General features: G+C 61.0%; 3 protein-coding genes across 31 annotated transcripts in view; all 3 read left to right on the top strand.

Moving 5' to 3' along the window:
* Nucleotides 1–2,816, top strand: part of DNAH2 (dynein axonemal heavy chain 2) — an 87,871-nt gene extending 85,055 nt beyond the window's left edge. For 2 of the 10 annotated variants that reach the window (XM_067715626.1, XM_067715623.1), the window contains 7 exons: nt 70–254; nt 470–698; nt 783–934; nt 1,057–1,171; nt 1,656–1,832; nt 1,930–2,004; nt 2,160–2,816. In XM_067715626.1, coding sequence (XP_067571727.1) covers nt 70–254; nt 470–698; nt 783–934; nt 1,057–1,171; nt 1,656–1,832; nt 1,930–2,004; nt 2,160–2,561 — 1,335 coding nt within the window. In that variant the 3' untranslated portion in view covers nt 2,562–2,816. Of the gene's footprint in view, nt 1–69; nt 255–469; nt 699–765; nt 935–1,056; nt 1,172–1,655; nt 1,833–1,929; nt 2,005–2,159 lie in introns of those variants that run through there. The other 8 variants (XM_067715625.1, XM_067715627.1, XR_010937462.1 and 5 more) reach the window with 8 other exon arrangements.
* Nucleotides 2,817–3,294: 478 nt separating this feature from the next.
* KDM6B (lysine demethylase 6B) lies at nt 3,295–25,279 on the top strand. Of its 20 annotated transcripts, none has more exons than XM_067715652.1 (24): nt 3,295–3,429; nt 10,431–10,548; nt 15,390–15,509; nt 15,790–15,923; nt 16,016–16,157; nt 16,352–16,450; nt 16,548–16,767; nt 16,876–16,968; nt 17,050–17,211; nt 17,294–17,467; nt 17,557–17,895; nt 18,583–20,144; nt 20,253–20,379; nt 20,507–20,612; nt 21,484–21,689; nt 21,809–21,876; nt 21,959–22,030; nt 22,129–22,277; nt 22,422–22,536; nt 22,626–22,813; nt 22,997–23,138; nt 23,430–23,556; nt 23,691–23,861; nt 23,962–25,279. In XM_067715652.1, exons 5-24 carry the CDS (start codon nt 16,021–16,023, stop codon nt 23,983–23,985), a joined length of 4,281 nt encoding a protein of 1,426 aa, XP_067571753.1. In that variant the 5' UTR covers nt 3,295–3,429; nt 10,431–10,548; nt 15,390–15,509; nt 15,790–15,923; nt 16,016–16,020; the 3' UTR covers nt 23,986–25,279. The 20 variants fall into 20 exon arrangements, with proteins under 20 accessions (XP_067571753.1, XP_067571752.1, XP_067571734.1 ...); XM_067715651.1 differs by having other exon boundaries at nt 18,001–20,144; nt 21,812–21,876; XM_067715633.1 differs by having other exon boundaries at nt 18,001–20,144.
* Nucleotides 25,280–25,492: 213 nt separating this feature from the next.
* TMEM88 (transmembrane protein 88) lies at nt 25,493–26,478 on the top strand. Its single transcript, XM_067715654.1, has 2 exons — nt 25,493–25,753; nt 25,878–26,478. Exons 1-2 carry the CDS (start codon nt 25,544–25,546, stop codon nt 26,145–26,147), a joined length of 480 nt encoding a protein of 159 aa, XP_067571755.1. The 5' UTR covers nt 25,493–25,543; the 3' UTR covers nt 26,148–26,478.
* Nucleotides 26,479–26,482: the final 4 nt, after the last annotated feature.

Below are 26,482 nucleotides of genomic sequence, written 5' to 3'. Positions count from 1 at the left end.
AGCGCCCCTGGAAGGGCTCCTGCCATAACTGTGTGTGGGGCTGGGGGCTCGGGCTGGGGCCACACACAGGTGTCAGAGAACTTGCTGAGCCTCTACCTGGACGAGTACGAGGAGACGCCCTGGGATGCGCTCAAGTACCTCATCGCTGGTGTCAACTATGGCGGACACGTCACGGACGACTGGGACCGGCGCCTGCTCACCACCTACATCAACGACTACTTCTGTGAGCAGGCTCTGTCAACCCCCTCCTACCGGTGAGGGGGGGCGCTGAATGGGGTGGGGGCAGCGGGCAGCACTGGGGGTAGGGGAAGTGTGTGAGGAGAGAATGTGACATGGGAGAAGCAGGCTTTGTGGGGTTGTGGGGCGGGGGCTGGAGCAAGAGCAGGGAGCTGGATGAATGGGGTCTCGGCCTGGCATGGGAGCCCCAGAGTCCCCACGACACAGTGATAATTATGCGGTGGCTCCCCAGGTTGTCAGTATTGGAGACCTATTTCATCCCCAAGGATGGGAGCCTGGCCTCATACAAGGAGTACATTAGCATGTTGCCCGGCATGGACCCCCCCGAGACCTTTGGCCAGCACCCTAATGCAGATGTGGCCTCCCAGATCACTGAGGCACACACTCTCTTTGAGACTCTGCTTTCCCTGCAACCCCAGATTACACCCACCAGGGCCGGAGACCAGAGCCGGGAAGAGAAGGTAAGGACAGACGGACACCTGGGGGAGGGAAAGCAGTGAGGGAGAGGGGTCTGCACTCAGAGCTCAGAGCTCCTGCCTCGGCAGGTCCTTGAGTTGGCTGCTGATGTGAAACAGAAGATCCCTGAAATGATCGACTATGAAAGGACCCGAAAACTGCTGGCTATGGACCCCTCCCCACTCAATGTGGTGCTTCTTCAGGAGATTCAGAGATACAACAAGCTTTTGGAGACCATCCTGTAAGATGGAGGGCGGTTCTGTGGAACGTGGTGGGGGAGCACGAGGAAAGGCCTTCACTCCCTGCCTATGATGGCTCTCCCAGGCCCACCCCATCCCTAACCCTCCACCTTACCCTGTTCAGGTTCTCACTGACAGACCTAGAAAAAGGCATCCAGGGCCTCATCGTCATGTCTACAAGCCTGGAAGAGGTTTTCAGTTGCATCTTTGATGCCCACGTCCCTCCACTCTGGGGAAAGGCAAGATTACATTACTGTTGATCCTAATCCAACAATGAACTCTCCTTTCACCCCTGGGCCGGCGACCTCCTGGTTTTAAGGGAGCATATAGCAAAAAGCAGTGAGCCTGGGCTTTGGGGCCAGACAGGTTCAAGGTTGAAATCTGACTCTGCCCTTTACTGACTTTGAAAAGTTATTTAGTTAGAAACTTACTCAGGGTAAGTTCCTAGCCTCTCCAAGGATGTTTCAAGGATCCCCTGTGCTGTGCACAATGCTAGAAGGTGCTTCATTAATGGTAACTGGTTAATATTACTGGTGCTATTGTTAATAGTTGTCATTTTATGCTTCTTTCCTGGGAGTTGGCTTTTGGAGAGCTGTGCCGATCTATGGTTGGGGAACAGGGGCTGACAGCATATATTCTTATAGCTGCTCCAGGTGTTGAAACAAGGATCTGAATGCATGAATAAGTGAATGAATAAACACACACTGCCTTCTCCTCCTCCAGGCATATCCCTCACAAAAGCCATTGGCTTCATGGACCCGGGACTTGGCCATGCGTGTGGAACAGTTTGAGCTGTGGGCCAGCCGCACGCGGCCTCCTGTGATCTTCTGGCTGGCTGGCTTCACCTTTCCCACCGGCTTCCTCACGGCTGTCCTGCAGTCTTCAGCTCGCCAAAACAATGTGAGCAATGTGGAAAGTGTGGTGGGGATGGTTGCTGGGGACATGTATCTGCTCTCCTCTTTGGGGGTCCTCCCTTATTCTCACCTTCAATCCCCAGATTTCAGTGGACAGCCTCTCTTGGGAGTTTATTGTTTCCACTGTGGACGACAGCAACCTAGTGTATCCACCCAAGGTGGGAGCCAGATGTTGTCGGGGTTCCGAGCAGAGGGGGTTCTGGTGGAGAAGGAGGGTGCTGGGAGCAAAGGTGGGAAAGGAGAGGTTGCAGGACAGGGGTGCTGGCAACTGAGGGTCTAGATTTCCCCCCAACCTGCCCCCATGTCTCCCCAGGATGGTGTCTGGGTTCGGGGCCTATACCTGGAGGGTGCTGGCTGGGACCGGAAGAACTCCTGCTTGGTGGAGGCAGAGCCCATGCAGCTTGTCTGCCTCATGCCCACGATCCACTTCCGGCCTACAGAGAGCCGCAAGAAGAGTGCCAAGGGTGGGACAGTGCCCTCAAGCTTGCTGGCTCCATCCCTAGTTTGGATCCTAACCCAGTCTCTGCCCCACCCCTCCCCCACACTTGCTCCTGCCCTGCTCTGCCAGAGGCTCCAGGGTCTGACTCTTTCTCCTCTCCTTCCCCGAAGGCATGTACTCCTGTCCCTGCTATTACTATCCCAACCGGGCAGGCAGCTCAGAGCGCGCATCGTTTGTCATTGGCATCGACCTCCGCTCTGGGACCATGACATCTGATCATTGGATCAAGAGGGGCACTGCTCTACTCATGAGCCTGGATAACTGAGAGGACCTCCCCTTCTTCACCGCTTGAGGGAGGGTCGAGGACTCTAAGAGCCAAGGCTGATAATGCACCTCGGACAGACGCTGGACCTCACTCTGGCCTTGACTTTGGTTGAATTTGTCGTCTGAGGGGGCCCTGGTAATATCTGGTTGTGCTAGCCATAAAGGTGGGAGAATTGTATTGGAGCTCAGTGCATTAAAACACCCACAACCACAAGCCTTAAGTCTCTCAATGGGATGCTGGGGGTTTGGGGAAGGAGGAAGCCCAGGCCTTACGGAGAATGAGAGTTCCTTTGAGTAGCTACTGGACCGGGAAAGGAGCAAGGGAAGTGGGAGGTCTTGAGAGGGAGGGGAGGCGTGGCCTTGAACGAATGGGCAGGGCCGTGGGGCCTAAAGAAGATGTGGCTAAATCGCTGGGCAGGACTTGAGCGAGTGGGGCGGGGCTTACTTTGGAAGGGCGCGTGATCCAAACGGAATCGGGGTTTGTCAGGCAGGGATCGGTGCTGGACCCCCGTTCCTTGCACCCTGAACCCTGTACCCCGCATTCGGCATGCTATTCGGCACCTGTGCTGAGGCGAGCAGGACCGGCAGAAAGCGGGGCGGAGCCTGAGAGAGGGACTTAGGCGCGGGCAGGGGCGGGACCATGAGAAGGGGGCGGGGCTGGGGCGCGGGAGGGGGGTAGGGGGGCGGTGTTTGTGTTGGAAAATCCAACTGCGCCACGGGGCGGAGCGGCCCCCCCAGCCCCGGCCTGGGAGAGGGGGGGGCCGCTCGACCCCCTGGGTGACCTTGGGGAACCTGAACACCTGGGACACCCCAGAACCAGGTAACGGGGAGCCGCGAAGGCGTCTGGAAAGGGAAACCATCTCCGCGCAGTGGGGCGGGACGCCTGAGTCGCAGGAAGGGTAGAGCTGGGGATGGACGTTCGGGTCTCTGGAAAGGAAGGCACTGTGAAGACGACTGGGCGTAGGACATCTGGGTCCCCTAGAAAAGAGCAGGGCGGGGGTGAGGGAAGAGCTGGGCGGCAGATGTCCTGGGTTCCGGATGTCGACAGGGGCCTGAAAGGGCTCCCTGTTCCTCTTGGGCTGGGATTCCCCTTCCCGACCCTAGGGCGGGGGCGGGGCGCGGCGGTCCCTAACCGAAGGGCAGGACCAAAGATCAGGGTTTGCAGTTAGGTCAGTGCGATGGCCTCTTGAGGGCGGGTGTAGTCAGGGTTGTGTCTCAGGTCCCGGGCCGCGCCAAGTCTCCCTCTGGCTCTTCCCACGGGTGAGGTATGTAGCCTCAGCTCTGACCCTCACACTGGGAGCCCCGACAGCTTCCCAGCGGTAGCCTTCGCCCCCATCCCCTCCACCACACGTCACCTCCCTGCACTCGGCCTCACCCCGATAGTCTCCTCATCCCCGGTCCAGCCCCCACTCTGACACCTCCCGTTCCTAGCTTCTCGCCCTTCTCGGGACCTTCTCCGCTGAACCTTCGCGACGTAGCCGCGAGATGGCGAGAGCGAGACGCACAGCGCGCCTCAGGGGCCAGGGTGGGGGATGTGGCCGTGAAAGCAGCCGAAGCCCCCCGCCCCGGCCAGAGGGAAAGGTGGGCTGAGGTGCTTGTTTGACTTCCTGTCATCTCGGTTCCCCTCACAGGAAATTGTGGTCGGGAGGGCAAAGGGCATGGGCGGGGGAGGGGGTAGGGACTCCGCCTCCCGGAGCTGGGGTAAATAGTGGGGAGGGGGCACGCGGGCAGGTTGCTAAGCAACGCAGATTCGCTTCCTGTCTGCCGCGGCTTGTGGCTGATTTAGGATGGGAGTTGGCAGAGTGGGGGGCTGGGAGACTGCGGCGAAGGTCGAGGGCAGGTCGCCTGGTTCTCGAGACAGGGAGATCCCTAGGAGGAAGCAGGGGAGCAGCGAGCGAGCTGCGCTGCCACAGAAACGGACTCGGCGTTGGTCCGGAGGGAGGCGGGACCCAGGCGCGGCGCTGAGCTCTGCTCCCCTTCCCTCCCGGGGGTTGCTTGCCCTGTTGCCAGAGTAACTGGAGAGCTAGACTCAGGAGCTGGATTCCCTAACTCTCGCGTCCGCCCAATCCGCTCCAGCGGCTGCCTCTGACATCAGCGCCTTGGCAGCCAATGTGGAGAAGGCATCGTAGAGCGACAGGAAGAGGGAAAGGGGAGGGGAAGAGGTGGAGGCTGGGAGGGGGTAACTGCCCGGGACCCGCACGTGCACTCCCACACGCTCGCGCCCACTCCCCCTCCCCGCGCCGCACGAGCCCGAGTAACCCCCCCCCCGCGCCTGCGCGGCGAGTCAGCGCTTGCCGTTTCCCCCAGTTACCCCCATCTAGAGACTCTGTTCGCAAATTAGTACTGGGCTGCACTCACTCCTCAGCCCCGGGGGGAACCAGACGTATGGGTCCGCTAGCCTTTCTCTGGGTCTCAAGCCGTTACTGCCCAGCCTGGCGTGGGAGGAGCCAGCTACCTGTTCCCCACCAACCCCCAGCTGGCGCCCCACTCTCCCAGGTGGGCTGGGCGGAGCTGTGGTTTCCGGCCCCATATGCTCCGCCGCTGCCTTCCCGGGCTCTGGCTAAGGTTTCCTCTCCAAGACGAACGGAACGGGTATCAGCACCCCTTCCCGAGGCTTCACTCGCTCGGGCTCAGCTGCTCTTGGTGGCTGGGGAGGGCGCTGCGGGGAAGCCCCGGACGGGCCAGGTGACTTTTCCCGGACCATCACAACCCGTCTTCGCGTGAATTCCTCCCCTTTGATGTGCACCAAAACCCTTCTCATCCCTAACGTTTCTTCCCCCCCTCGCCCTGGTGCTCTTTGCACCTCCCTCGGCTCCTTTCGGGCTGCCTCTCCCGATCTTCACTCGTCCTTCTCGTCTTCTCCCAGTTATATAACTCTTCCTCTTGCCGTGTCCTGATTTCAACTCCACAGACTCCGCCCTGGAACAGCGCGGGGAGGGGCAGGAGAGTTGGGACCCAGACAGATTCCGGCTGGCGGCCGGCTGGGGCACGGGGGATCCCGCTGATGGGAGACGGAGCCCCGCGGGACCTGGTGCCCCCGCCCCCCACCTCCTGCGCCCCACCCGAGATCTCGCCCAGGAGAGAGAAGGCACAGTATCTCTGAGAGGCGTGTCGGGACTCCGTCAGAAATGTGGGTTGGGAGGTCAGGGCTGGAGGCGGAGAGGAGGAGCCGAGAGGCCCGAGTCCAAGGGATTGGAGCCGCGTTGGGGGCAGAAGATAAGGGCGGGACGCCTGGGTTCCTTCCTTCCTCTCCTTTTTGGGTTCCCAGAATTCTTAAGGATATTTCCCAGGAAGCTTAGCCTGAGGCTCCTCTCCGCCCCTCGGGGTCAAAGGTCTGTGTTAAAGGTGGCCTGGGATGATGTCACCAGTGCACGTGCCCTTTCCATTCCGGCCCCCTCCCCCTACCACACCCCCCGCCCCGAGTCCAGCTGCAACCCCGTGCCATCTTTTTTCCCTCTCCCTTCCCTTGGCCTTAGCGTCCTGCAGGTGGGAAACCCTGGCCTGGAGTCTTGTGAGGGGGAGGGGCACGGGTGTGGTGTGGTGGACTTTGCCCCTTCGCTGGGCGAAGCGAAGCCTGGGTCACTTTTCCCTAGACTGGCACAGAAGAGCTTTTCCTGCAAGACCCCCGTCCCTCCTGGAAAGAGCCTCCCAGCAGTCTTTTCACTTTCCCACCTGCTGCATTACCAAGTGTCTCATTGCCCCCGCCCCTGCCCCCATATTGAGTTGAAGTAGGAGTGGTTGCCAGATAGCTACCTCCCAGGAGGCAAACTGTGGTATACTGCTGTGTGGTATACTGCTGGATACCAGCTCAGCCCTGACCTTAATCAATGGCACCCCACCCCCAGTCCCAACAGTGAGGAAAAGGGTCAAGAAACTGTATTAGACTGAAAAGTCAGGGCCTTTATTCTGTGTAGGTGGGTGGATCTCTGTCTCTTGAAGGAAGGGGACTCAGTTGATAGCTATGGCTGCCCTTCTCTATTAAGTCATGGTATTGGTTATCGTATTGCAAAAAATTGGTTTCTCTTTTTGTGTACCTTAGGGCTTGGGCTGTCAGATCAGACCTGGATTCCATTCCCAGCTCTGCCACTTAGTGGCTGTAGACACTTGGAAAGGTCACAACCTCCCCGTGCCTCATATTCTTAATCTGGAAAATTGAAATATTAATACCTACCTTCTAGGCAGTTGATAGGGAAAAAAATGAGATAATTTATGCAAAGCACTTAGCACAGTGCCTGGCACAGAATGAACACTGAATGAATGCTTGTTATGAAATGCTTATTATTGTTAAACGCTGTTATTATTTTTATTATTATGGTTGGTAGGCCTGCTTCAAACTGGCCAAGACCTTAGGAGTTCTCCAGGGAGGAGTGGAGAGTTTGTGCTAATTTGGTAGGGCGGGGGGGCTGGGGATTAGCTTCCACTGCATTGTGCACTTTATTTGATGAGGGCTTTAGTCAGATTTGTATTGCTTTCTTTGCGATTATTTTTTCCCCCTTCTTGCAGAAGAAACAGCTACGACTGTTCCTCTGGCTGTGAAAATAAAATAATTGTATTGTGGTTCTTGATTTTTGAGCAAGACCCCAATCCCCTCCCATGCTCTTTGGAGCCTTTCAGTTTTACAGAGGGACTCCACAGTTTCCTTTGCGGGGACAGGGCTGGCTGAGGGGTGTGTAAAAGGTTCGGGTGGGTGGGTAGAGAGACTAGTGCTGGGGGCTGGGGGGGACGGGTAGTTAAAGGAAGAGACCGGAAGGGAGGAGGAGGGAGCCTGCTGGTGGGGAGGGAGGGAGGGGAGGAGGAGGAGGAGGAGGAGGAGGAGGAGGAGGAGGAGGAGGAGGTGGAAGAGGAGGAGGAGGAGGAGGAGGTGGAGGAGGAGGAGGAGGAGGAGGAGGAGGAGGAGGAGGAGGGGGGAGGGAGGGGGTTGGGGAGAGCCTGCTACAGTTCTTTGTTTGACTCCGGGACTCAGGGACGGGGAGGAGGAGGGAGGGAGGCAGAGGCTGCAAGCGCCGGGGCAGGCCCAGGAGGCAGAGGAGGGACCGTCTCCCCCGCCCCCCCAGCCCCCACTCCCCCCCCCCCGCTGCTCCCCCCCCTCCCTACCCGGACTCCGGGGGCACCGCCGGGGGACAGACACCCAGCAGGTAACCCCGGCCTGGCTCGCCCTCCCCTCTCGGGTTTTCCTCCACACCCTCCCAGATGACCCCTTTCCCCGGTTCCGTCTCCCCGTTTCCCCCGGCCTTGCCTCTTTGCCCCCGGCCCTCCTTGTTCCATCTCCCCACTTGGGCTAGTCGCCCGCTGGCCGCGCCGCTGTCTCGTGCAGCCCAACTCCCTTCCCCTCGACCGACAGCCTGTGCGCCCCAGGTCTGCCCGCGGCACCTTTCGGGGCTCTGTCTCGCTGCTTCTCCAGGCTTTGCTTTCCTTCCGACCTGTCCCCTGGGGCTCTGAGGAAGGAGGGAGTCCCTGTCCTTTTCTCGTTTCCCCAGTTCCCCGCCCCCCAACTCTGGCCCCTTTCTCCTTCTAGCAGTCTCTAGGGGTGGGGAGAGAACCGGAATTTGGGGGGCCCTCTGGAGGGGCAAGGGGCTATGTGTCGCGGGCGAAAGGGTCTGTGAGTGTGTTTGGGGTGGGGGCGGGGACGGTTAGAGACCCGGCTGCCTCTCTGTTGTCCCTTTAAATGGCCCTCACATTTCTGGGGACTCGTGGGGGTAGGTGGCAAGCCTCTGCCTGGGGGGCAGGGCCCTCTGTTCGTCCACACAATCAGGGGTGGTAATGATTTAAAGGGACAGCCTCGGTGTGGCCGCTGCCACCCTGCGCCAGCGGGAGGGGGGAGCCGGCAGGCCTTGTCTGGGGAGGCTTGGCTGGCGAGCAGGGCATTTGAGGCTGAATCTGTTTCGGGGCCTGCCAGGTCTGGGACAGTGCTGCGGATGGGACCTGCACGGAGGGGTGACAGCTTGCCTGGGGGGCACTCAACCTGGGCCTTCTCCAGGGCCCCACCTTTGGGTTCATGGACTCCTTGGCCAAGAATCCTTGAGTCTAAACTACGGAGTCTGTCGGCCACCAGGTGGGGGCCACCGGCAGGTCTGCACGTCAGCAGCCTGTCCTGGGCACACTGGAGCTGGCCCTTCAGCTTCCCCTTTTGTTGTTTGGCTCTGTGCACAAGAAAGCCCCAGCCCCTCCCCCAGCTCCCCCTTCCCGTCCACATGTCCCCCCCCCCCAACACACACACCCACCCCAGCTGTTGGACAGATGAATTACAGCCTCCGGCTTGGGGCCAGGGCTGGTGAGGGATTAAAGCTCTGGGGCTGGCCCTTTAAATGGCTGTTGGCCCCTCCCCCACTCTGGTGTCCAGACACCCCATACACACCCCGCTGACCCCCTTGGCTGACCCCCTTGGCTGCCCCTCACTTCTCCTCTTGGTCTGTCCTAAGGCCCCTCCCCAGCATCCCCTTCTTCCCCAACACAACCACAAATACAAATGCTACAGACTAACACACACACACACACTCACTCTCTCTCTCTCTCTCTTTCTCTCTCTCTCTCTCTGTTTCTCTCTCTCTGTTTCTCTCTCTCTCTCTCTCTTTCTCTTTCTCTCTCTCTGTTTCCCTCTCTCTCTCTCTCTCTCCCTCTCTCTCTGTTTCTCTCTGTTTCTCTCTCTCTCTCTCTCTTACTCACTCACTCTCTGGTCTCACATTCTGAGTGTCCCTGTCCTGGAGGGTTCCAGCCTCAAGCTCCCTTCTCCAGCAGAAGGACCTTGCCTGCCTGGCCTCCCTAGCCTGCAGCTGACCACTACCCTGGCCAGGTGAGGGGCCTTGCATGGGTCAGAAATAGCACCTCCCCTGGGGGCAGTGTCATCAGCAGCTGAGGCAGCTTGCAGCACATTGCATCATGGAGGCTGGGGGCTGGAGGCCTGAGCCTCTGGGGCAGGGGGAAGGATGGGGGCTGGAAGGACAGGGAGCGGAGAGGCTAGACTGGGAGCCCAAGTGTCTGGGTGCTTAAGGGCAGAGAACTATGGCTAAGAGGGCAGAAAACATAGGTCCCTGAGGAGTGAGTTTGAGGTGAGGCAGACTTAGGTCTGACCCCTGGATGGACACCAGATTCTTGGCCCTGGACCTAGACACCTAACTTCTTGTCTCTGAAAGTTAGGAGGGGAGGGAGTGGGCCTCTATCACCTAATTGGGCCACTTAGAGGAAGGAGGTGATGGAGAAACAGGATATGGCCTTGATGGGTTGATGGAAGGGAGGCTTGCAGCAGAGGCTACTTCCAGACCCAGGCCCAGAGTCACAGTCCTTGCTGAGGAGGAAGACTCCTCCCTGCTGGGCCCGTTCATCTAGTCTGGCCACCTGTGCTGCTCACCAAGACCTGCCTGCACCAGCCTGAGGGAAGGAGAGGGGCTAGAGTCCAGAAGGTGGGGTTGTCTGGTGTCTTGATAAGGTTAGGGAGGAGGCAGAACTGAAGGAAGAGTTTCTGTGAGCCTGAGGCCAGGACTGAAGCTGACCTGGGTGCAGATATCAGAGGCAGTTAGGGCTACCCTGGGGCCAAGGACTCTCAGCAGGAGGGTCCAGTCAGAAGAGGGATCATGGGTTGGGTGTCCACTGTGGACTTAACGCAGATGCTGTAGCATGCTCCCCTCACTCCCTGGTCCAGGCTGCTTCCTAAAGGGGAAGGCTGGAGGACCACTCTTGGGTTGGCTTTTTCTGGTTGCCATGGAAACAGATTCTCTCATCCCATCTGACCACCAGAGCCAGGTTTCTCCTCAATAAGGGGACAGGGGGCATAGGAAAATTCTCCAGCTTGGGAGATCCCACCTCTAACTGGCTTTTTTCTTTTAGGTTCCCCCAGGCACCATGCCAGCCCCGTAGTACCACCCACCCCACCCACTGTGGTCTGCTGCACCCTACTGCTGGGGCGCTGCTTCCAATGAGACAGGGCACACCAAACTCCCACCTGGTAAGTCCTGCCCCTGAGCAATGCAGCGCCTCCCCGCAACAGTCCAGCTCTGCGCCATATGCAAGAAGGATTGATGTGATCTAGATCATGCCCACTCCTCAGAATGGTCCAGTCCAACTCTGAGCATCCCCCCCACCATGAGGTGATTGAGTGGTTCAGTCTTCCTCATTTATGGAGCTCCCCTCTGTTGCCTATGAATGGTTCATCCCTGTACTTCACCAGCCTCTCAACTACCACCAAAAAATCACCCCCCCTTCCCCCTCCCCACCAGTGCTACAACTCAGTTACTAAATTGAATTAACCTGGAGTTTGCAGGCCAGAAAGTAGAGATAAGATTTTTTTTTGGAATGAGGAGGGCTTTGCCCCTGTAATAGTTGTTGAACAGCCTGGCTTATGGAGGGTGATCGGGAACTGATTTGGAGAGATACTGGAGGCCATTGTCACAAAAACCTGCCGTTGCCATGGCAGTCTTGGCATTCCCACCCTTCCAGATCCCTTCGGTTCCTCCCTCTCCCTACTGCACCACAGCATTTGCCCCATACATCCTAAATCTTACTCCTCTTGTGCTTCCCTCTCTCTTTCTGCCACTTCTCTGCCTAAGGCCCTGCTCCATCCCATCCCCCATTCTTCTGTAGGAGAAAAGAGGGTACCTAAGCCAGAGACTTAAGTTCTCTGAGTGTGTGTTGCTCTTCTCCACTTCTCACTAAGTTTTGAGTGGGACTGTTTTCTTCTATGTATCTCTCACTATTTGGCGAGATGTTTTGCACATTGGGGTGCCTCAGTGGAATTGTGTTGAATGAATGTGTTAACTGAATGAGCTTCAGGGCCAAGAAACCAATGGCTTCTGAGAAATGCTGCACAGCCTCCTACCTACACCTTCTCTAGAGACATAAGACATTTGGGATGGTACTGTGGGGGAGAGCTGAGGGGCAGGCTGACCTAGGAAATGTCCTGTGAGGATAAAACCAACAGAGAATAGTACAGAGGCATTATAGAAGAGTGGTAAGAATAAGGCTCTGGAAAGAAGCCTAGCTCTTACTCTCTCTTGTGGAATGACCTTGACAGAGTTATATAACCTCTCTGAGCCTCAATTACCTCATCTGTAAAATGGGGTAGTACTAGGTCAGGTTCTGGAGAGGAGTTTTTTAAAATGTATATAAAGTGCTTAACACAGTACCTGGCATGTTATAAGTATTCACTAAATGCTAGCAATTACCATCACAATGGGAGCCACAGGGAGCTGTGAGGATAAGTGAGGATGCTGAGGAATAGGACAGAACTTAAATGAAGGCACCCAGACCTCCAAATGCTTGACTCAAACAGAAGGATCACTGATCCAGTAAGACATCAGGATTCAGGGGAGTGGGGCGAGGAGTCTGCCGGGTCAGCCTGCTCCAGTGTTTCCCTGACTCTGTTCAGGAACATGAAGGCAAACACAGAAGGGCATGTGCAGAGAGACACACGTGATCACGGCAAGTGATGCAGAGGCAGTCCCAGACAAAAGACCGAGACAGGAGCCAGGCAGACACACAGACAGAGACAGCCCCTCGGAGTCGTGTAGACAGGCATAATGACAGGAACGCATCAGACACAGGCACTGATGGAGACAAGATGAGCAGATATGCAGGTGCACACGGAGACAGACACCGGGACTCATACACAGCCGACCTTGTCAGAGAGACTGGTGAACACAGCGGTCCAGTCAGAGGCAGACACAAGGCTCGCAGTGACACATAGCGGGCCAGGGCCGGCACTGTCACTTCTCGGTGGGGGGCGGGGAGGGGCCAGCAGCGAGGGAAGGCTGGGGAAGGGAATCCCGAGCGGGCGGCCTGCCCGGGGTGGCTGAGTCAGAGCGGAGCCCCAGCCGGCGGCCCTCCCCTACGCCTCCCCCTCCCCCAGGTAAGAAGCGAGCTGTAACCCCTCGCTTCCACCAGGCAGAACGGAGCCTGACAGGGAGCGGGACGCGGCGGGGTTCCGGGCCGGCCCCACCTCCTCGCGCGTGCCGCGTGCCTGCTAACTCCCTGCTCGGTAATACCCTAATTGCGGGGTCTTGTCTTTGGCCGGCACGTGAATCTGCGTGCTCACGTCTGGACCCTCATCCCGCGCGGCGGGAGCGGTGTGCGGAGGGGCTCCTCCGGCCTGGAGCCCAGAGAGAGTTAAGTGGGTGTGTTTGATAGAGTGGGTCCCTCTCGGGGCGCTAGGGGGAGGGGGCCGGTTAAAGTCCCCGAGTCCAGAGCCCGGATGGAGGGGGCGGAGCTGGGCTTAGCCGGGAGTGCCCGGATGGAGAGGGCGTGGCCTCGGCAGGAGAAGAATTAACCCTTTCTGAGCGGCTGACTCCCAGTACTGTGGGTCCGACTGGAGAGGCTGGAATGCCTGCCCCAGAAGTATGCCGTCCTCTTTGGCCGTGTGCGTCTACCTCTCATCTGTCTTTGAGGAGTCTTTGGGTGTCTGTCTTTGTGCCTGCCGGTGATTGTCCCCTCCCCTGGGTTAGTACGGACGCCAAGAGTCGGGGAGGGCTATTCCTGCCCCAAAGCGAGAGTGGAGGTGAGAGTGGACCGCGAGCCGGCTGCTGGCGCCTGGGGAACAGGTGTGACCGCGGCGTCGGGGCTGCCCGGCGCGGGGAGGGGCCGTCATGGGGGAAGACGAGAGGGGAAATTCCGCGGGACCGGTGGGGAGCGGTGTGTGGGCTGAGTTGTGTCTGCCTCTGACTGTGTGTGTCTGTGTGTGTTCAGGGAGGCGGGGGCTGAGTCAGTGGGAATAGGGGAAGGTTTTCTGGGTGACTCATGCTCCCCCACCCCAAGCCTGAATCAGACCCCGAGGGAGGGCTTTGTACAGGAGGCGGATGGGAAGTCAGGCGCCTGGGTCCCTGGTGGGGACAAGGATCCGAGGTGGTTGGCGAGAGTGAGTGTGTGTTTAGTGTACAGGAAGTTTTTGTTCTCAAGTGAGGGCTGCTGTATTCCGAGTACCGGCGTAGGGGATAGAGGTGGAAAGGGGCTGGCCGACGGGACTCGCTGTTTTAGGGAAAGCTGAGTCAGTTCCCCGTGGGAAAGGGGAAGTGGTAGAGGGGAAGTGTCATCATCGCAGAAGGGGAAGCTGCATTTCCTGGTAACTGGCAGCGCCCTCGGCACCACTTCCCAATCGGGGATCTGTTCCTCTGATATCTGGACCCCGGGTTCCCCGTTTTCCCATGTCTGGTCCATGGGTCCCGGGACTTAGGTGGGGGCAACCGGCCAGGGCTATGCTTGACCGCAGTTAAGCGCTGTGCTTGGCCCAGGGCTCGGTAACTGACATAAAGGCTGTATGGTGAGGAGAGAGAGTTCTGACCGAAACTCCGCGTGAACCGCGGAGAGGGTCCGCAGAGCCCAAGCGCCTACTAGGGCTCGCCGGGGAGTGGCACGCCGGGACCTGTAGGGTCCAAGCGCTTGCGTGCAAACAGACGACCTTACCCTGCAGATCGAGGACTGTTTTCACCAGAAACCCGAATGCCCTTGTGGGCTGGGTGGAAATTTCCCCACAGCTCAGACTTCTCTCGGCGAAGGCGAACTTTCCAGCCGCCCCCAGCCCCTCGTCGCGCGTTCTCCCCCGGCTTCCTGCCCGGCGCTAGCTCCAGCTGGAGCGCTGGCCCCGCCCCCGCCGCTTTGTACTCTACACTCGCCTCTCGCAGCTCTTTGTACTCTAGACTCTCAATGGACCGATCCCGGGAGCGGAGCCGGCTTCCTACCTGCGGGGACGCGGGGTAGGCGAGCAGGACGCGCGGGGACCGAGATCCTGGGCTCAGAGAGGCGAGAAGGAAGAACTGGGGCTAAAGGGAAGGTGCCCAGGAAGGGGAGCGCTGCTCCCGTCGTGGGTCGAGCCAGCACCGACGGGAAGGGGTTGGGGGGGGTGAAGGAGGAAGTGAAACGGGTTCTGGGTTCTTTAAGGGAGTGGGCGGTGAGAGTGGGACAAGGGTGATGTCACCGCCGGGCGGGCCCCGCCCTCCTCCTTCCTCCCTCCTTCCTCCCTCCCGAAGGACCCCCCCCCCCGTACTCTTACACACGCCGCTTCCGCTGCGCAAGTAGCCACGTCACGGGCAACCCCCGAAATCCCCCCTCCCTTGGGGGGCGGGGGCCACGTGGGCCGTGGGGAGCCGCGTGGCCCCGGCGGGGAAGGGCATAGAGGATACGGGAGCCACGCGAGAGGGGCCACTCGGGACCGCTGTGCGCGACTTCTCAGAAGTTGGGGGATTAGAGGACGGTTTTGGTTTTGGGGGTCGGTTGGTATTGAAGGCCTACAGAACCAGGAGAAGTGGAGGAGCTGAAGGAACTGGGTATGAAACTGGGGGCTTGACCATGGTTTGGGATGGGGGTCAGGCGTGGTGGGTGGAGCGCTCAGATCGCGGCGCGGGCAGGTTTGGGTGCCTTAGAAGTCGCCGTGAGTGGCCAGCCCTAAACAGTTCCTAGGGGGTGGGGAGGTCAGGCACTGGGCGAGGTGAAGTGAGGAGGGGGAGCGCCACCTGTGTCGGCGTTGTGCATCCGTCTGCTGTCCGTCGGTGTTAGGCGGCGGGGTAGGGGGCGTTTCGGGCGGTCTAGCGCGGACCACCGGCGGCTCTGTGGGCGCGTGGGACTTGCGGGTAGCTCCATGCCCCAGGTCGGCCCGAACGTGCGACCCGCCGCCTTCACCCGCACGGGTTTCAGGCTCCGCTTGCCTCGACCGGCCTAGTGTCAGCTTGGAGATGGAGACCCTAGGTGGGAGCCGCGGGGTCACGTCGGGGTCACCCCGGGCAGAGCCTGTCAGACCGGCTCCGCCGCCCCTCCTCCCCCGGCAGCGGCCGGGCTAACCTCGCTCCTATTGGTCCCGGCCAGGCTGTTACTGAGGCGGAGACACGGGTGATGATTGGTTTTCTGGGGAGAGAGGAAGTCCTGTGATTGGTCAGGTCTCCGGAGCTCGCCGACGCCGGGAGAGAAAGCTCCCACGGAGGCCGGGTAAGCGGCCGCAGCGCTGCAGCTCGGCCCGCGGGGCTCCCTGCTGGAAGCCTAGCAGCGCAGCCACCCCATCGCACCGACTGGCCCTCCCGCTGCCCCCACTCCCCTGAGGCTCCTTAGGCCGGGTGGGCCGCTCCTCAGGGATAGCCAGCCTTGCGCAGATCACAGACCTGTGGGCGCCACAGCCAGGCCAGCCCAGCCCAGCCCAGCCCAGCCTAGCCTGCGGCCCCGACTGTGTGCTGGCCCGCTCACCTTACTCCTTTCCCCCTCCTCTCCGTAGAATTGGCTGTGAAAGGCCCTGGGCGACCATCTGGGGGCAGTGGGCACTCCTGTCAGAGCGGCTGGAGCCGGACCATCGCCCCAAGGAGCTGGGGCAGGGGGCCGTGCCCGATCTCTGGGGCCACTGCTGACCTGGTAAGGGAAGACTGGGGCCGCGTCGGCTGTGTGTACCCTGACAGCTCAGTCTCTGTTCCCAGTAGGATCATAATCTCTTCTCCTTGACACAGGCTGGATGCATCGGGCAGTGGACCCTGCAGGGGCCCGCGCTGCACGGGAAGCCTTTGCCCTTGGGGGCTTGAGCTGTGCTGGGGCCTGGAGCTCCTGCCCGCCCCATCCCCCTCCTCGGAGCGCATGGCTGCCTGGAGGCAGGTGAGAACTTGGTCTGTCTCTCTGCCTCCAGGCACTCCTCTTCCCATCTCTGCTCCTCAGTCTCTCATTTCTGCCATCCCGTGGGCCTCAGTGCAGTCCTCAGCTGCTTTCTCTTGTTTCCTCAGTCCCCTCCTTCCTAGGTAGGGACAAGACTTCCAGCTTGCTGTACATTAACAGAGCCCTTCTCTCTCCAGGTGCTCTGCCAGCATCGGGCAGCCCCCACTCCCTGCTCCCCTACCTCCTTCACACGGCAGTAGCTCTGGCCACCCCAACAAACCGTATTATGCTCCAGGGTGAGTGAGGATTGAAAGGTGCTGGGGATGGGAGGTAAGGCTGGGGCCTTAAAAGAGTTCGCCAAGCCTTGCCACCTCCCCCCCTTCTGCTCTGTAGGACACCCACCCCAAGACCCCTCCATGGGAAGCTGGAATCCCTGCATGGCTGTGTGCAGGCATTGCTCCGGGAGCCGGCCCAGCCGGGGCTGTGGGAGCAGCTTGGGCAGCTGTACGAGTCAGAGCACGACAGTGAGGAGGCTGTACGCTGCTACCACAGCGCCCTTCGATACGGAGGAAGCTTGGCTGAGCTGGGGCCCCGCGTCGGCCGACTACAGCAGGTGGGATGAGGCAGGACACAGGGGGCTAGGATTGTGCGTTCTGACTCAGTGCCCTCGTCTTACGTCTGCCTCTGCCCTGTGCTCTGCACTCTTCCCCCACCTCCTCAGGCCCAGCTTTGGAACTTTCATGCCGCCTCCTGCCAGCACCGACCCAAGGTTCTGCCTCCCCTGGAGCAAGTGTGGAACTTGTTGCACCTTGAGGTGAGGCTGGGACTGGGCGGGCTAGGGAGGAGGGCCGGGCCAGGTCTGCACCGGAGCCATTCTCTCTGTTTCCGTCCTCAGCACAAACGGAACTATGGGGCCAAGCGGGGGGGTCCCCCGGTGAAGCGAGCCGCCGAACCCCCGGTGGTGCAGCCTATGCCTCCTGCAGCACTCTCAGGCCCCTCGGGGGAGGAGGGCCTCAGCCCTGGAGGCAAACGCAGGAGAGGCTGCAACTCTGAGCAGGTATGATTGTATGTGGGCGGGCCAGCAGCGAGTGGGCAGGCTGGGGCGAGGAGTGGGACTCTCACACTCTGTTTTCTTCCAGACTGGCCTTCCCCCAGGGCTGCCGCTGCCTCCGCCACCATTGCCCCCAGCCCCACCCCCGCCTGGCCTAGCCACCAGCCCTCCATTCCAGCTGACCAAGCCAGGGCTGTGGAGTACCCCGCATGGAGATGCATGGGGCCCCGAGCGCAAGGGTTCAGCACCCCCAGAGCGCCAGGTGAGCACCTCTCTGTGGCCCCCTCACCTCTTATCTCCAGCCCCTGTGTTCTTCGTTCCTCACGCAGTGTCCTCCTTTCTCGCCCACAGGAGCAGCGGCACTCGCTGCCTCACCCATATCCATACCCAGCTCCGGCCTACCCTGTGCACCCCCCCGGCCACCGGCTGGTCCCGGCTGCACCCCCAGGCCCCCGCCCCCCAGGAGCAGAGAGCCATGGCTGCCCGCCTGCCACCCGTCCCCCTGGAAGTGACCTTAGAGAGAGCAGAGTTCAGAGGTCGCGGATGGACTCCAGCGTTTCACCAGCAGCAACCACCGCCTGCGTGCCTTACGCCCCTTCCCGGCCCCCTGGCCCCCCCGGCACCACCACCAGCAGCAGTAGCAGCAGCAGCAACCCTGGTCTCCGAGGCGTGGAGCCGAGCCCAGGCATTGTGAGTGACAACTGCAGGTGGTGGGCGGAGCGGTGGGGGGGATGAGTGGAGCCGGTCTAGGGTGGCTGGAGCAGCCCTCTGACCACCGCCGTCCTACACTTGCAGCCCGGTGCTGACCATTACCAAACTCCCGCGCTGGAGGTCTCCTCTCACCAAGGCCGCCTTGGGCCCTCAGCACACAGTAGTCGGAAACCATTCCTGGCGGCTCCCGCTGCCACTCCCCACCTGTCCCTGCCACCCGGCCCCTCCTCACCTCCTCCTCCCCCTTGTCCCCGCCTCTTACGCCCTCCACCCCCCCCTGCCTGGCTGAAGGGCCCAGCCTGCCGAGCAGCCCGTGAGGATGGAGAGATCTTAGACGAGCTCTTCTTCGGGGCTGAGGGACGCCCCCGCCCTCCCCCGCCACCCCTCCCCCACCGCGAGGGCTTCTTGGGACCTCCGGCCCCCCGCTTTTCTGTGGGCACTCAGGATTCGCACACCCCTCCCGCTCCCCCAACCACCAGCAGCAGCAACAGTGGCAGCCACAGCAGCAGCCCTACTGGGCCTGTGTCCTTCCCTACACCTTCCTATTTGGCCAGAAGTATGGACCCCCTTCCCCGCCCCCCCAGCCCAACATTGAGCCCCCAGCACCCACCTCTTGCACCCCTGACTCTTGCCCTGCCTCCAGCCCCTCCCTCCTCTTGCCACCAGAATACCTCAGGAAGCTTCAGGCACCCGGAGAGCCCTCGGCCCAGGGTCTCCTTCCCAAAGACCCCCGAGGGGGGGCCGGGGCCATCCCCAGGCCCCCTGAATAAAGCCCCCCAGCCTGTGCCGCCCAGGGTTGGGGAGCTGCCTGCCCGAGGCCCTCGACTCTTTGACTTCCCCCCTACCCCACTGGAGGACCAGTTTGAGGAGCCAGCTGAATTCAAGATCCTACCTGATGGGCTGGCCAACATCATGAAGATGCTGGATGAATCCATTCGCAAGGAGGAGGAGCAGCAACGACACGAGGCAGGCGTGGTCCCCCCGCCTCCTCTGAAGGAGCCCTTTACATCTCTGCAGCCTCCATTCCCCACTGACACAGCCCCAGCCACCACTGCTGCCACCGCCGCCACCACCCCGGCCACCCAGGAAGAGGAGAAGAAGCCACCACCAGCCCTGCCACCACCGCCGCCTCTAGCCAAGTTCCCGCCACCACCCCAGCCACCGCCAACTGCGCGAGCCCCACCAGCCAGCCCGGCCAACCTGCTCAAGTCCTTGGCTTCCGTGCTGGAAGGACAAAAGTACTGTTACCGGGGGACTGGAGCAGCTGTTCCCACCCGGCCTGGGCCCTTGCCCACCACTCAGTATTCCCCCGGTTCCTCTTCAGGTGCTACCGCCCCACCGCCCACCTCCGCGGCCCCGAGCGCCCAGGGCTCCCCACAGCCCTCCGCTTCCTCGTCATCTCAGTTCTCTACCTCAGGCGGGCCCTGGGCCCGGGAGCGCAGGGCGGGCGAAGAGCCAGCCCCGGGCCCCATGACCCCCGCACCCCCGCCCCCACCCCTGCCGCTGCCCCCTGCTCGTTCTGAGTCTGAGGTGCTAGAAGAGATAAGTCGGGCCTGTGAGACCCTTGTGGAGCGGGTGGGCCGGAGCACCGCAGACCCGGCCGACCCAGTGGACACGGCAGATCGAGCGGACAGCGGGACTGAGCGACTGCAGCCCCCAGCTCAGGCCAAGGAGGAGAGCGGTGGGGTGGCGGCCGCAGCACGACCAGGGAGCAGCAAGAGGCGGCAGAAGGAGCACCGGCGGCACCGGCGGGCCTGTAAGGACAGTGTGGGTCGGCGGCCCCGGGAGGGCAGGGCCAAGGCCAAGGCCAAGGCCCCCAAAGAAAAGAGCCGCCGAGTGCTGGGGAACCTGGACCTGCAGAGCGAGGAGATCCAGGGTCGTGAGAAGGCCCGGCCGGATCTGGGCGGGGCCTCCAAGGCCAAGCCGCCCGTAGCTCCGGGCCCTCCGCCAGCTCCTGCACCCTCTGTCCAGCCCACACCCCCGGCAGCCCCTGTCCCTGGGAAGAAGGCTCGGGAGGAAGCTCCGGGGCCACTGGGTGTCAGCCGGGCTGACATGCTGAAGCTGCGCTCACTTAGTGAAGGGCCCCCCAAGGAGCTGAAGATCCGGCTCATCAAAGTAGAAAGTGGTGACAAGGAGACCTTCATTGCCTCGGAGGTGGAAGAGCGGAGGCTGCGGATGGCAGACCTCACCATCAGCCACTGTGCTGCCGACGTCGTGAGGGCCAGCAAGTGAGTGGGGGGGGCTGTCACCGCTGAGGCTGCTGGCCTGGCCCTGTGGGAGACTCCCTTCCCCCAGCACTCTGATATTCCTGTTCTCATCTCACTGTCCTTCTACAGGAATGCCAAGGTGAAAGGGAAGTTTCGAGAGTCCTACCTTTCCCCTGCCCAGTCTGTGAAACCGAAGATCAACTCGGAGGAGAAGCTGCCCCGGGAAAAACTGAACCCGCCCACACCCAGCATCTATGTATGAGTGCCCTGCGTGTTCAGAACCGCCCCTGCCTGAGGGTTCTAGGACAGTGTTGGAACTGTTGGGGGGCCCTGAGCCTGGGACGGGGCTCTGACCTCAGCCCTGTCTCCTGGTTGTCCTGCAGCTGGAGAGTAAACGGGATGCCTTCTCGCCGGTGCTGCTGCAGTTCTGTACAGACCCTCGAAATCCCATCACCGTGATCCGGGGCCTGGCAGGCTCCCTGCGGCTCAGTGAGTGTGGAGGTGGAAAGACCTGGGGAGGGCTGCGAGGATCTGGGGCTTTGGGGCCCTCGGAGAGCCCCCGCTCTGGAAGACCCAGGGCCACAGCTGTAGTGAGCTCTCCTCAGTCACGTGTAAGCCATATTTGAAGAGTGCTCTGAGTGATGGGTCAGCTGACCTCAGGCTTTCCTCCCCCCATCTGTCTGTGCCCAGCAGTAGGCAGGTGGGAAGGGGATGTATCTCGGGATCTGCTTAGAGTTACTTCTGGTTTTCTTGGTGATTAAGGTTGTGTAAAATCCAAGGAGACTCATGGTTTGGGGCTTTCTCTTTGTCAACCTTTTATTGTGCACAATTTCAAACACCTTCCAAAGTAAAAGGAAACCATACTGAGTTATAAAACTTAATCCTGTTTCCTGTAAAAACTAATCTTGTTGCCTGTTTCCTTGTAGCCTTCTCTTACCCACATATCCTCCCTTTCCTCCAATGTTACTGAAGCACGGTCTAGGCTTTTACTTGATGAAATCTTTCATTGGATCCAATGAAAACTTAAACTGTTATTCATTGAGCACCTATTGTGTGCCAGGTGCTTTGCACATGTGGCCTCATGGACACCTGAGGACTCTGGGGGAGGGGCTGGGACTCAGAGCATCAGTGGGAGAGAGGGGGTTGGTTATGATGCAGGTAAAGGCCAGGCCCTGGGAGGGCCAACCCTCCCAGCTTGATGAGGGGCTGGGGTTCTCGCCTGTTCTTCCTTGGCTGAGCTCTGAGAAGCCTGTGTCCACTGCGTCAGAGTCTTGGGGAGCAAGAAGGGAGAGGGTGAGTTGGGGCCTCGCTCCCCGCCCTCTGCCCCTGCCCCAACACTCTGCTCGGCCCTCCCTTGCAGACTTGGGCCTCTTCTCCACCAAGACGCTGGTGGAGGCCAGTGGTGAGCACACGGTGGAGGTGCGCACCCAGGTGCAGCAGCCCTCAGATGAGAACTGGGACCTGACAGGCACGCGACAGATCTGGCCCTGCGAGAGCTCCCGTTCCCACACCACCATTGCCAAGTACGCGCAGTACCAGGCCTCATCCTTCCAAGAGTCCCTGCAGGTGAGAGGCGCGCACGGGCAGAGGTAGGGGGTGTGGAATCAGGGGACTTGGAGCCCCAGCTGCGGTGGGAGGGCTCCTGGAAGGCCGCTGACCCAGGCCTGCCTACCCCTGTGACCAAGCAGGAGGAGAAGGAGAGTGAGGACGAGGAGTCCGAGGAGCCGGACAGCACCACGGGAACCCCTCCTAGGTAGGGATGCTTTGCCTCTGCCCTTCAGGACTCCTTCCTTTCCCTGCGCTTCCCCACCAACCTGTGCTCTTTGCCCTCGCAGCAGCGCACCGGATCCGAAGAACCATCACATCATCAAGTTTGGCACCAACATCGACCTGTCCGATGCCAAGCGGTCAGTGGGGCTGAGGCCAGCAAGCTGGGGCGGGAGTGCTGATGGGTCAGCAGAGTCGGGGTAGCTGCTCACTTCTGTTGCCTCCCTCGCCACGGCAGGTGGAAGCCCCAGCTGCAGGAGCTGCTGAAGCTGCCCGCCTTCATGCGGGTAACCTCCACGGGCAACATGCTGAGCCACGTGGGCCACACCATCCTGGGCATGAACACAGTGCAGCTGTACATGAAGGTCCCAGGCAGCCGAACGCCAGGTGCGCTCTTCACGGGGCTGCGGAGTGCGTCGCGCCGCGAGGAGCGCGGGGGGCGGGGCTGCCGCCAGCGCTCCTCCGTCAACCAATGAGTGCGCGACAAGCCCGGCTCCGACCAACCGTGCAGTTCTCTGTTGCCCCCTTCAGGCCATCAGGAGAACAACAACTTCTGCTCGGTCAACATCAACATTGGCCCAGGAGACTGCGAGTGGTTCGCGGTGCACGAGCACTACTGGGAGACCATCAGCGCTTTCTGCGACCGGTGCGCGCCGCCCTCCTCGGGTAGATAGACCCCCCACGCCCTGTCCCTGGATTCCCAGATTTCCATCTGACCCTGTGGCCACCCTCCAGGCATGGCGTGGACTACCTGACGGGTTCCTGGTGGCCAATCCTGGATGATCTCTATGCTTCCAACATCCCTGTGTACCGCTTCGTGCAGCGCCCCGGAGACCTTGTGTGGATTAATGCGGGGACCGTGCACTGGGTGCAGGCCACCGGCTGGTGCAACAACATCGCCTGGAACGTGGGGCCCCTCACCGGTGAGGGGGCGGGGCCGGTGGTGGGGTGAGCCACTCAGCGGTGAGGGGCTGGGGCCCCTGGGGAGTGAGCCCCGTGGGGGGGGGCGGGTTTGGAGGGCGCCAGGCCAGCCGTGAGGGAAGGGGCGGGGGCCCAAGTGTCTCGGGCTGTTGGGGAATCCTGTCATGACCCTCTCTGGCCCGCAGCCTATCAGTACCAGCTGGCCCTGGAACGATACGAGTGGAACGAGGTGAAGAACGTCAAATCCATCGTGCCCATGATTCACGTGTCCTGGAACGTGGCTCGCACGGTCAAAATCAGCGACCCCGACTTGTTCAAGATGATCAAGTGAGAGAGGGCCCTGTTTGGGAGGGAGCCCATCTCCATCGACCTGGCCCGCCTTGTTCTTCCTTGTTCCAACCCCTCCTCCCCCACCGCTCCACCTTTTGCCGCGTGCCATGCAGGGCTGCCGTGCTGGGCGGGTGACAAGGCCCCTGCCCTGAGGAGCTTTGTTTTCCAGTGGTCCAAGTAGACAAAAACCACATAAAACCTCCACTGTGACGGGGATGTGTCGGGGGCTGTGACCCGGCCCGAAGCGGGGAGGCCCCGCCCCGCCTCACCACCTCGCCCCGCCCTTAGGTTCTGCCTCCTGCAGTCCATGAAGCACTGCCAGGTGCAGCGGGAGAGCCTGGTGCGGGCCGGGAAGAAAATCGCCTACCAGGGCCGGGTCAAGGACGAGCCCGCCTACTACTGCAACGAGTGCGACGTGAGTGCGCCCTCTCTCCCTCGCGCGCTTCCTCGGAGGGAGGCGCTCGTCTCCGGCCTCCCTCCCTCTCTCCCCTCCTTCTCCCCCCCCTCCCTCCCTCCCTCCCCTTGACCGCCGCCTCCTCCCCGCCGCAGGTGGAGGTGTTCAACATCTTGTTCGTGACGAGTGAGAACGGCAGCCGTAACACGTACCTGGTGCACTGCGAGGCTTGTGCGCGGCGCCGCAGCGCAGGCCTGCAGGGCGTGGTGGTGCTGGAGCAGTACCGCACGGAGGAGCTGGCGCAGGCCTACGACGCCTTCACGCTGGTGAGGGCCCGGCGGGGCGGGGACCCGAGGGGGCGCCGGGGCGGGCCGGGCCGGGGGTGGGCGATCGCGCATCCTGAGCTCCGCCTGCTCTCTCCCTCAGGCCCCGGCCAGCACGTCGCGATGAGGCCGGACGCCCCGCCCGCCTGCCCGCCCGCAGGGCGCCGCGGGGCCACCAGCACACGCCTGGGCTGGACCTAGGTCCCGCCTCTGGCCGGGAAGGGGGTCGGGCCCAGCCCTTCCACCCCATTGGCAGCTCCCCTCACCTAATTTATTAAGAAAAAGAATTTTTTAAAAAACAAATATGAGGAAAAAAGGAAAAAAAATGGGAGACGGGGAAGGGGGCTGGTAGCCCCTCGCCCACCAGCGCCTCCCCTCACCGACTTTGGCCTTTCTAGCAACAGACACAAGGACCAGGCTCCGGCGGCGGCGGGGGTCACATACGGGTTCCCTCACGCCTGCCAGCCGCCCGCCCGGCGCAGATGCACGCGGCTCGTGTATGTACATAGACGTTACGGCAGCCGAGGTTTTTAATGAGATTCTTTGTATGGGCTTTACCCCTCCCCCAGAACCTCCTTTTTTACTTCCAGTGCTAGCTGTGACCCCTGTACATGTCTCTTGTTTATTCACTTGGTTATGATTTGTATTTTCTGGGTTTTTTGTTTGTTTTGGTTTTTAATTTATAACAGTCCCACTCACCTCTATTTATTCATTTTTGGGAAAACCCGACCTCCCGCACCCCCAAGCCATCCCGCCCGCCCCTCCAGGGACCGCCCGCCGCCGGACCCTCCCTGCGCCCCAGTGTGTGTCCGGCCCCGGCCCGTCCGTCTCCGCCCGTCCGCCCGCCCGCGGCTCCAGCCGGGTTCTCATGGTGCTCAAACCTGCTCCCCTCCCCTACGTCCTGCACTTTCTCGGACCAGTCCCCCACTCCCGACCCGACCCCAACCCCGCCTGAGGGTGAGCGACTCCTGTACTGTAGGGGAAGAAGTGGGAACTGAAATGGTATTTTGTAAAAAAAAAAATAATAAATAAATAAAATAAATTTTTAAAGTTTTAAAGAAAGAACTATGAGGAAAAGGAGCCCCGTCCTTCCCAGCCCCGGCCAATTTTAAAAACACGGACCTTCCCCTTACAACCCACCCCCCTTTTCTTTTTAAGCGTGAAACAGCCCAGGGCCAGGGCCTCACTGGGGCAGGGACACCCCGGGATGAGTTTCTCTGGGGCTTTATTTTCGTTTTGTCGTTTTTTTTTTTTTCTCCTCCACGCTGGGGCTGCGGAGGGGTGGGGGGTTTACAGTCCTGCCCCCTCGCACTGCACTGTCTTTCTGCCCCAGGGGCAGAGGGGTCTTCCCAACCCTACCCTTATTTTCGGTGATTTTTGTGTGAGAATATTAATATTAAAAATAAAATCAGAAAAAAAAATCTCTTTTCGATAAGTGCTGGTGGTAAGCAGGGAGAACACTGGGAAGAGGGCGGCGAGACCGTGATTGATGGGGAGGGTAGCCCCTCCCCGGAGGCGCCTGTGGAATGTCCAGAGCTCGGTTGCTCCTCGTTATGGGGGGTGCCTAATCCCGGAGCCGCATTCCAGGATAAGGGGGGGTGGGGTGGGGAGAGGCTGGGCCGGGGGAGGGGCAGGAAAGAGGGCTATAAGGGCCGTGGCCCAGGCGGGAGGGAGCCAGGCGGGCCATGGCGGATGTCCCCGGGGCGCAGCGACCGGTTCCCGGCGGCGGCCCAGAGCCCCGGGACCCCCTGGACTGCTGGGCCTGCGCTGTGCTGGTCACCGCCCAGAATCTGCTGGTGGCTGCCTTCAATCTTCTCCTGCTGGCGCTGGTGCTGGGGACCATCCTGCTGCCCGCTGTCACCATGCTAGGCTTTGGCTTCCTCTGCCACTCCCAGGTGAGTGTGCGCCCCGCGGTGTGCGTGTGGGTGTCTGGTGACGGTGGCGGTGGGGTCTGTGGGCCACAACCTCTCCCGGCCTGGGCTGTTTGGCTTGGGCCTCATGCCTCTTCTCCTCCCACAGTTCTTGCGCTCCCAGGCACCCCCTTGCACCGCGCACCTGCGGGACCCGGGCTTCACAGCCCTGCTGGTCACCGGATTCCTGCTCCTCGTGCCGCTGCTCGTGCTTGCCCTGGCCAGCTACCGCCGCCTCTGCCTCCGCCTCCGCCTGGCCGATTGCCTCGTGCCTTACAGCCGAGCCCTCTATCGGCGCCGGCGCACCCCGCAGCCGCGGCAAAACCGGTCCTCGCCAGGGCCCCAGGCCGTTCCAACATCAGGAAAGGTCTGGGTCTGAGGACCCTCGAGTCAAGAACAACCCCGAGGAGTGCCCTCTCTCCCGGTCGGCCCAAGGACTTGAAGCCCGGGGGTCTCCCGACCTACCCTGTCCCCGCTCCTGCCTAAGCCGGGTCCCAGCATCCTCTTGAGGAACAGAACGGCAGCATCTGTGGACCCAATTCTGGTGAAAATTCGCCACACCCCGGAAAACCTACTTTCCCCTCTCTACCCATATCTGAATCCTGAACATCTGGGCTGGACCCTGCACCCCCCACCCCCCTGTGAATAGGACAACTGAACCTCGGTGGTGCGCTGGTGCCCTTCTTTTCCGGTGCTGCTCCTAGTATTTACGGG

This window comes from Pseudorca crassidens, chromosome 19, assembly GCF_039906515.1.
Source record: "Pseudorca crassidens isolate mPseCra1 chromosome 19, mPseCra1.hap1, whole genome shotgun sequence".
Classification (NCBI taxonomy): Eukaryota; Metazoa; Chordata; class Mammalia; order Artiodactyla; family Delphinidae; genus Pseudorca; species Pseudorca crassidens.
This window is presented reverse-complemented; position numbering and strand designations above follow the sequence as displayed.

Bases quoted from the DNA above. Each gene is read 5' to 3' on its own strand.
- KDM6B (XM_067715642.1), top strand. From the start codon at position 16,021: ATGCATCGGGCAGTGGACCCTGCAGGGGCCCGCGCTGCACGGGAAGCC. The intron at 16,969-17,049 runs GTGAGGCTGGGA...TTCCGTCCTCAG, and splicing joins GGAACTTGTTGCACCTTGAG to CACAAACGGAACTATGGGGC. The intron at 21,690-21,808 runs GTGAGAGGCGCG...CCTGTGACCAAG, and splicing joins CCTTCCAAGAGTCCCTGCAG to CAGGAGGAGAAGGAGAGTGA.
- TMEM88 (XM_067715654.1), top strand. From the start codon at position 25,544: ATGGCGGATGTCCCCGGGGCGCAGCGACCGGTTCCCGGCGGCGGCCCA. The intron at 25,754-25,877 runs GTGAGTGTGCGC...CTCCTCCCACAG, and splicing joins GCTTCCTCTGCCACTCCCAG to TTCTTGCGCTCCCAGGCACC.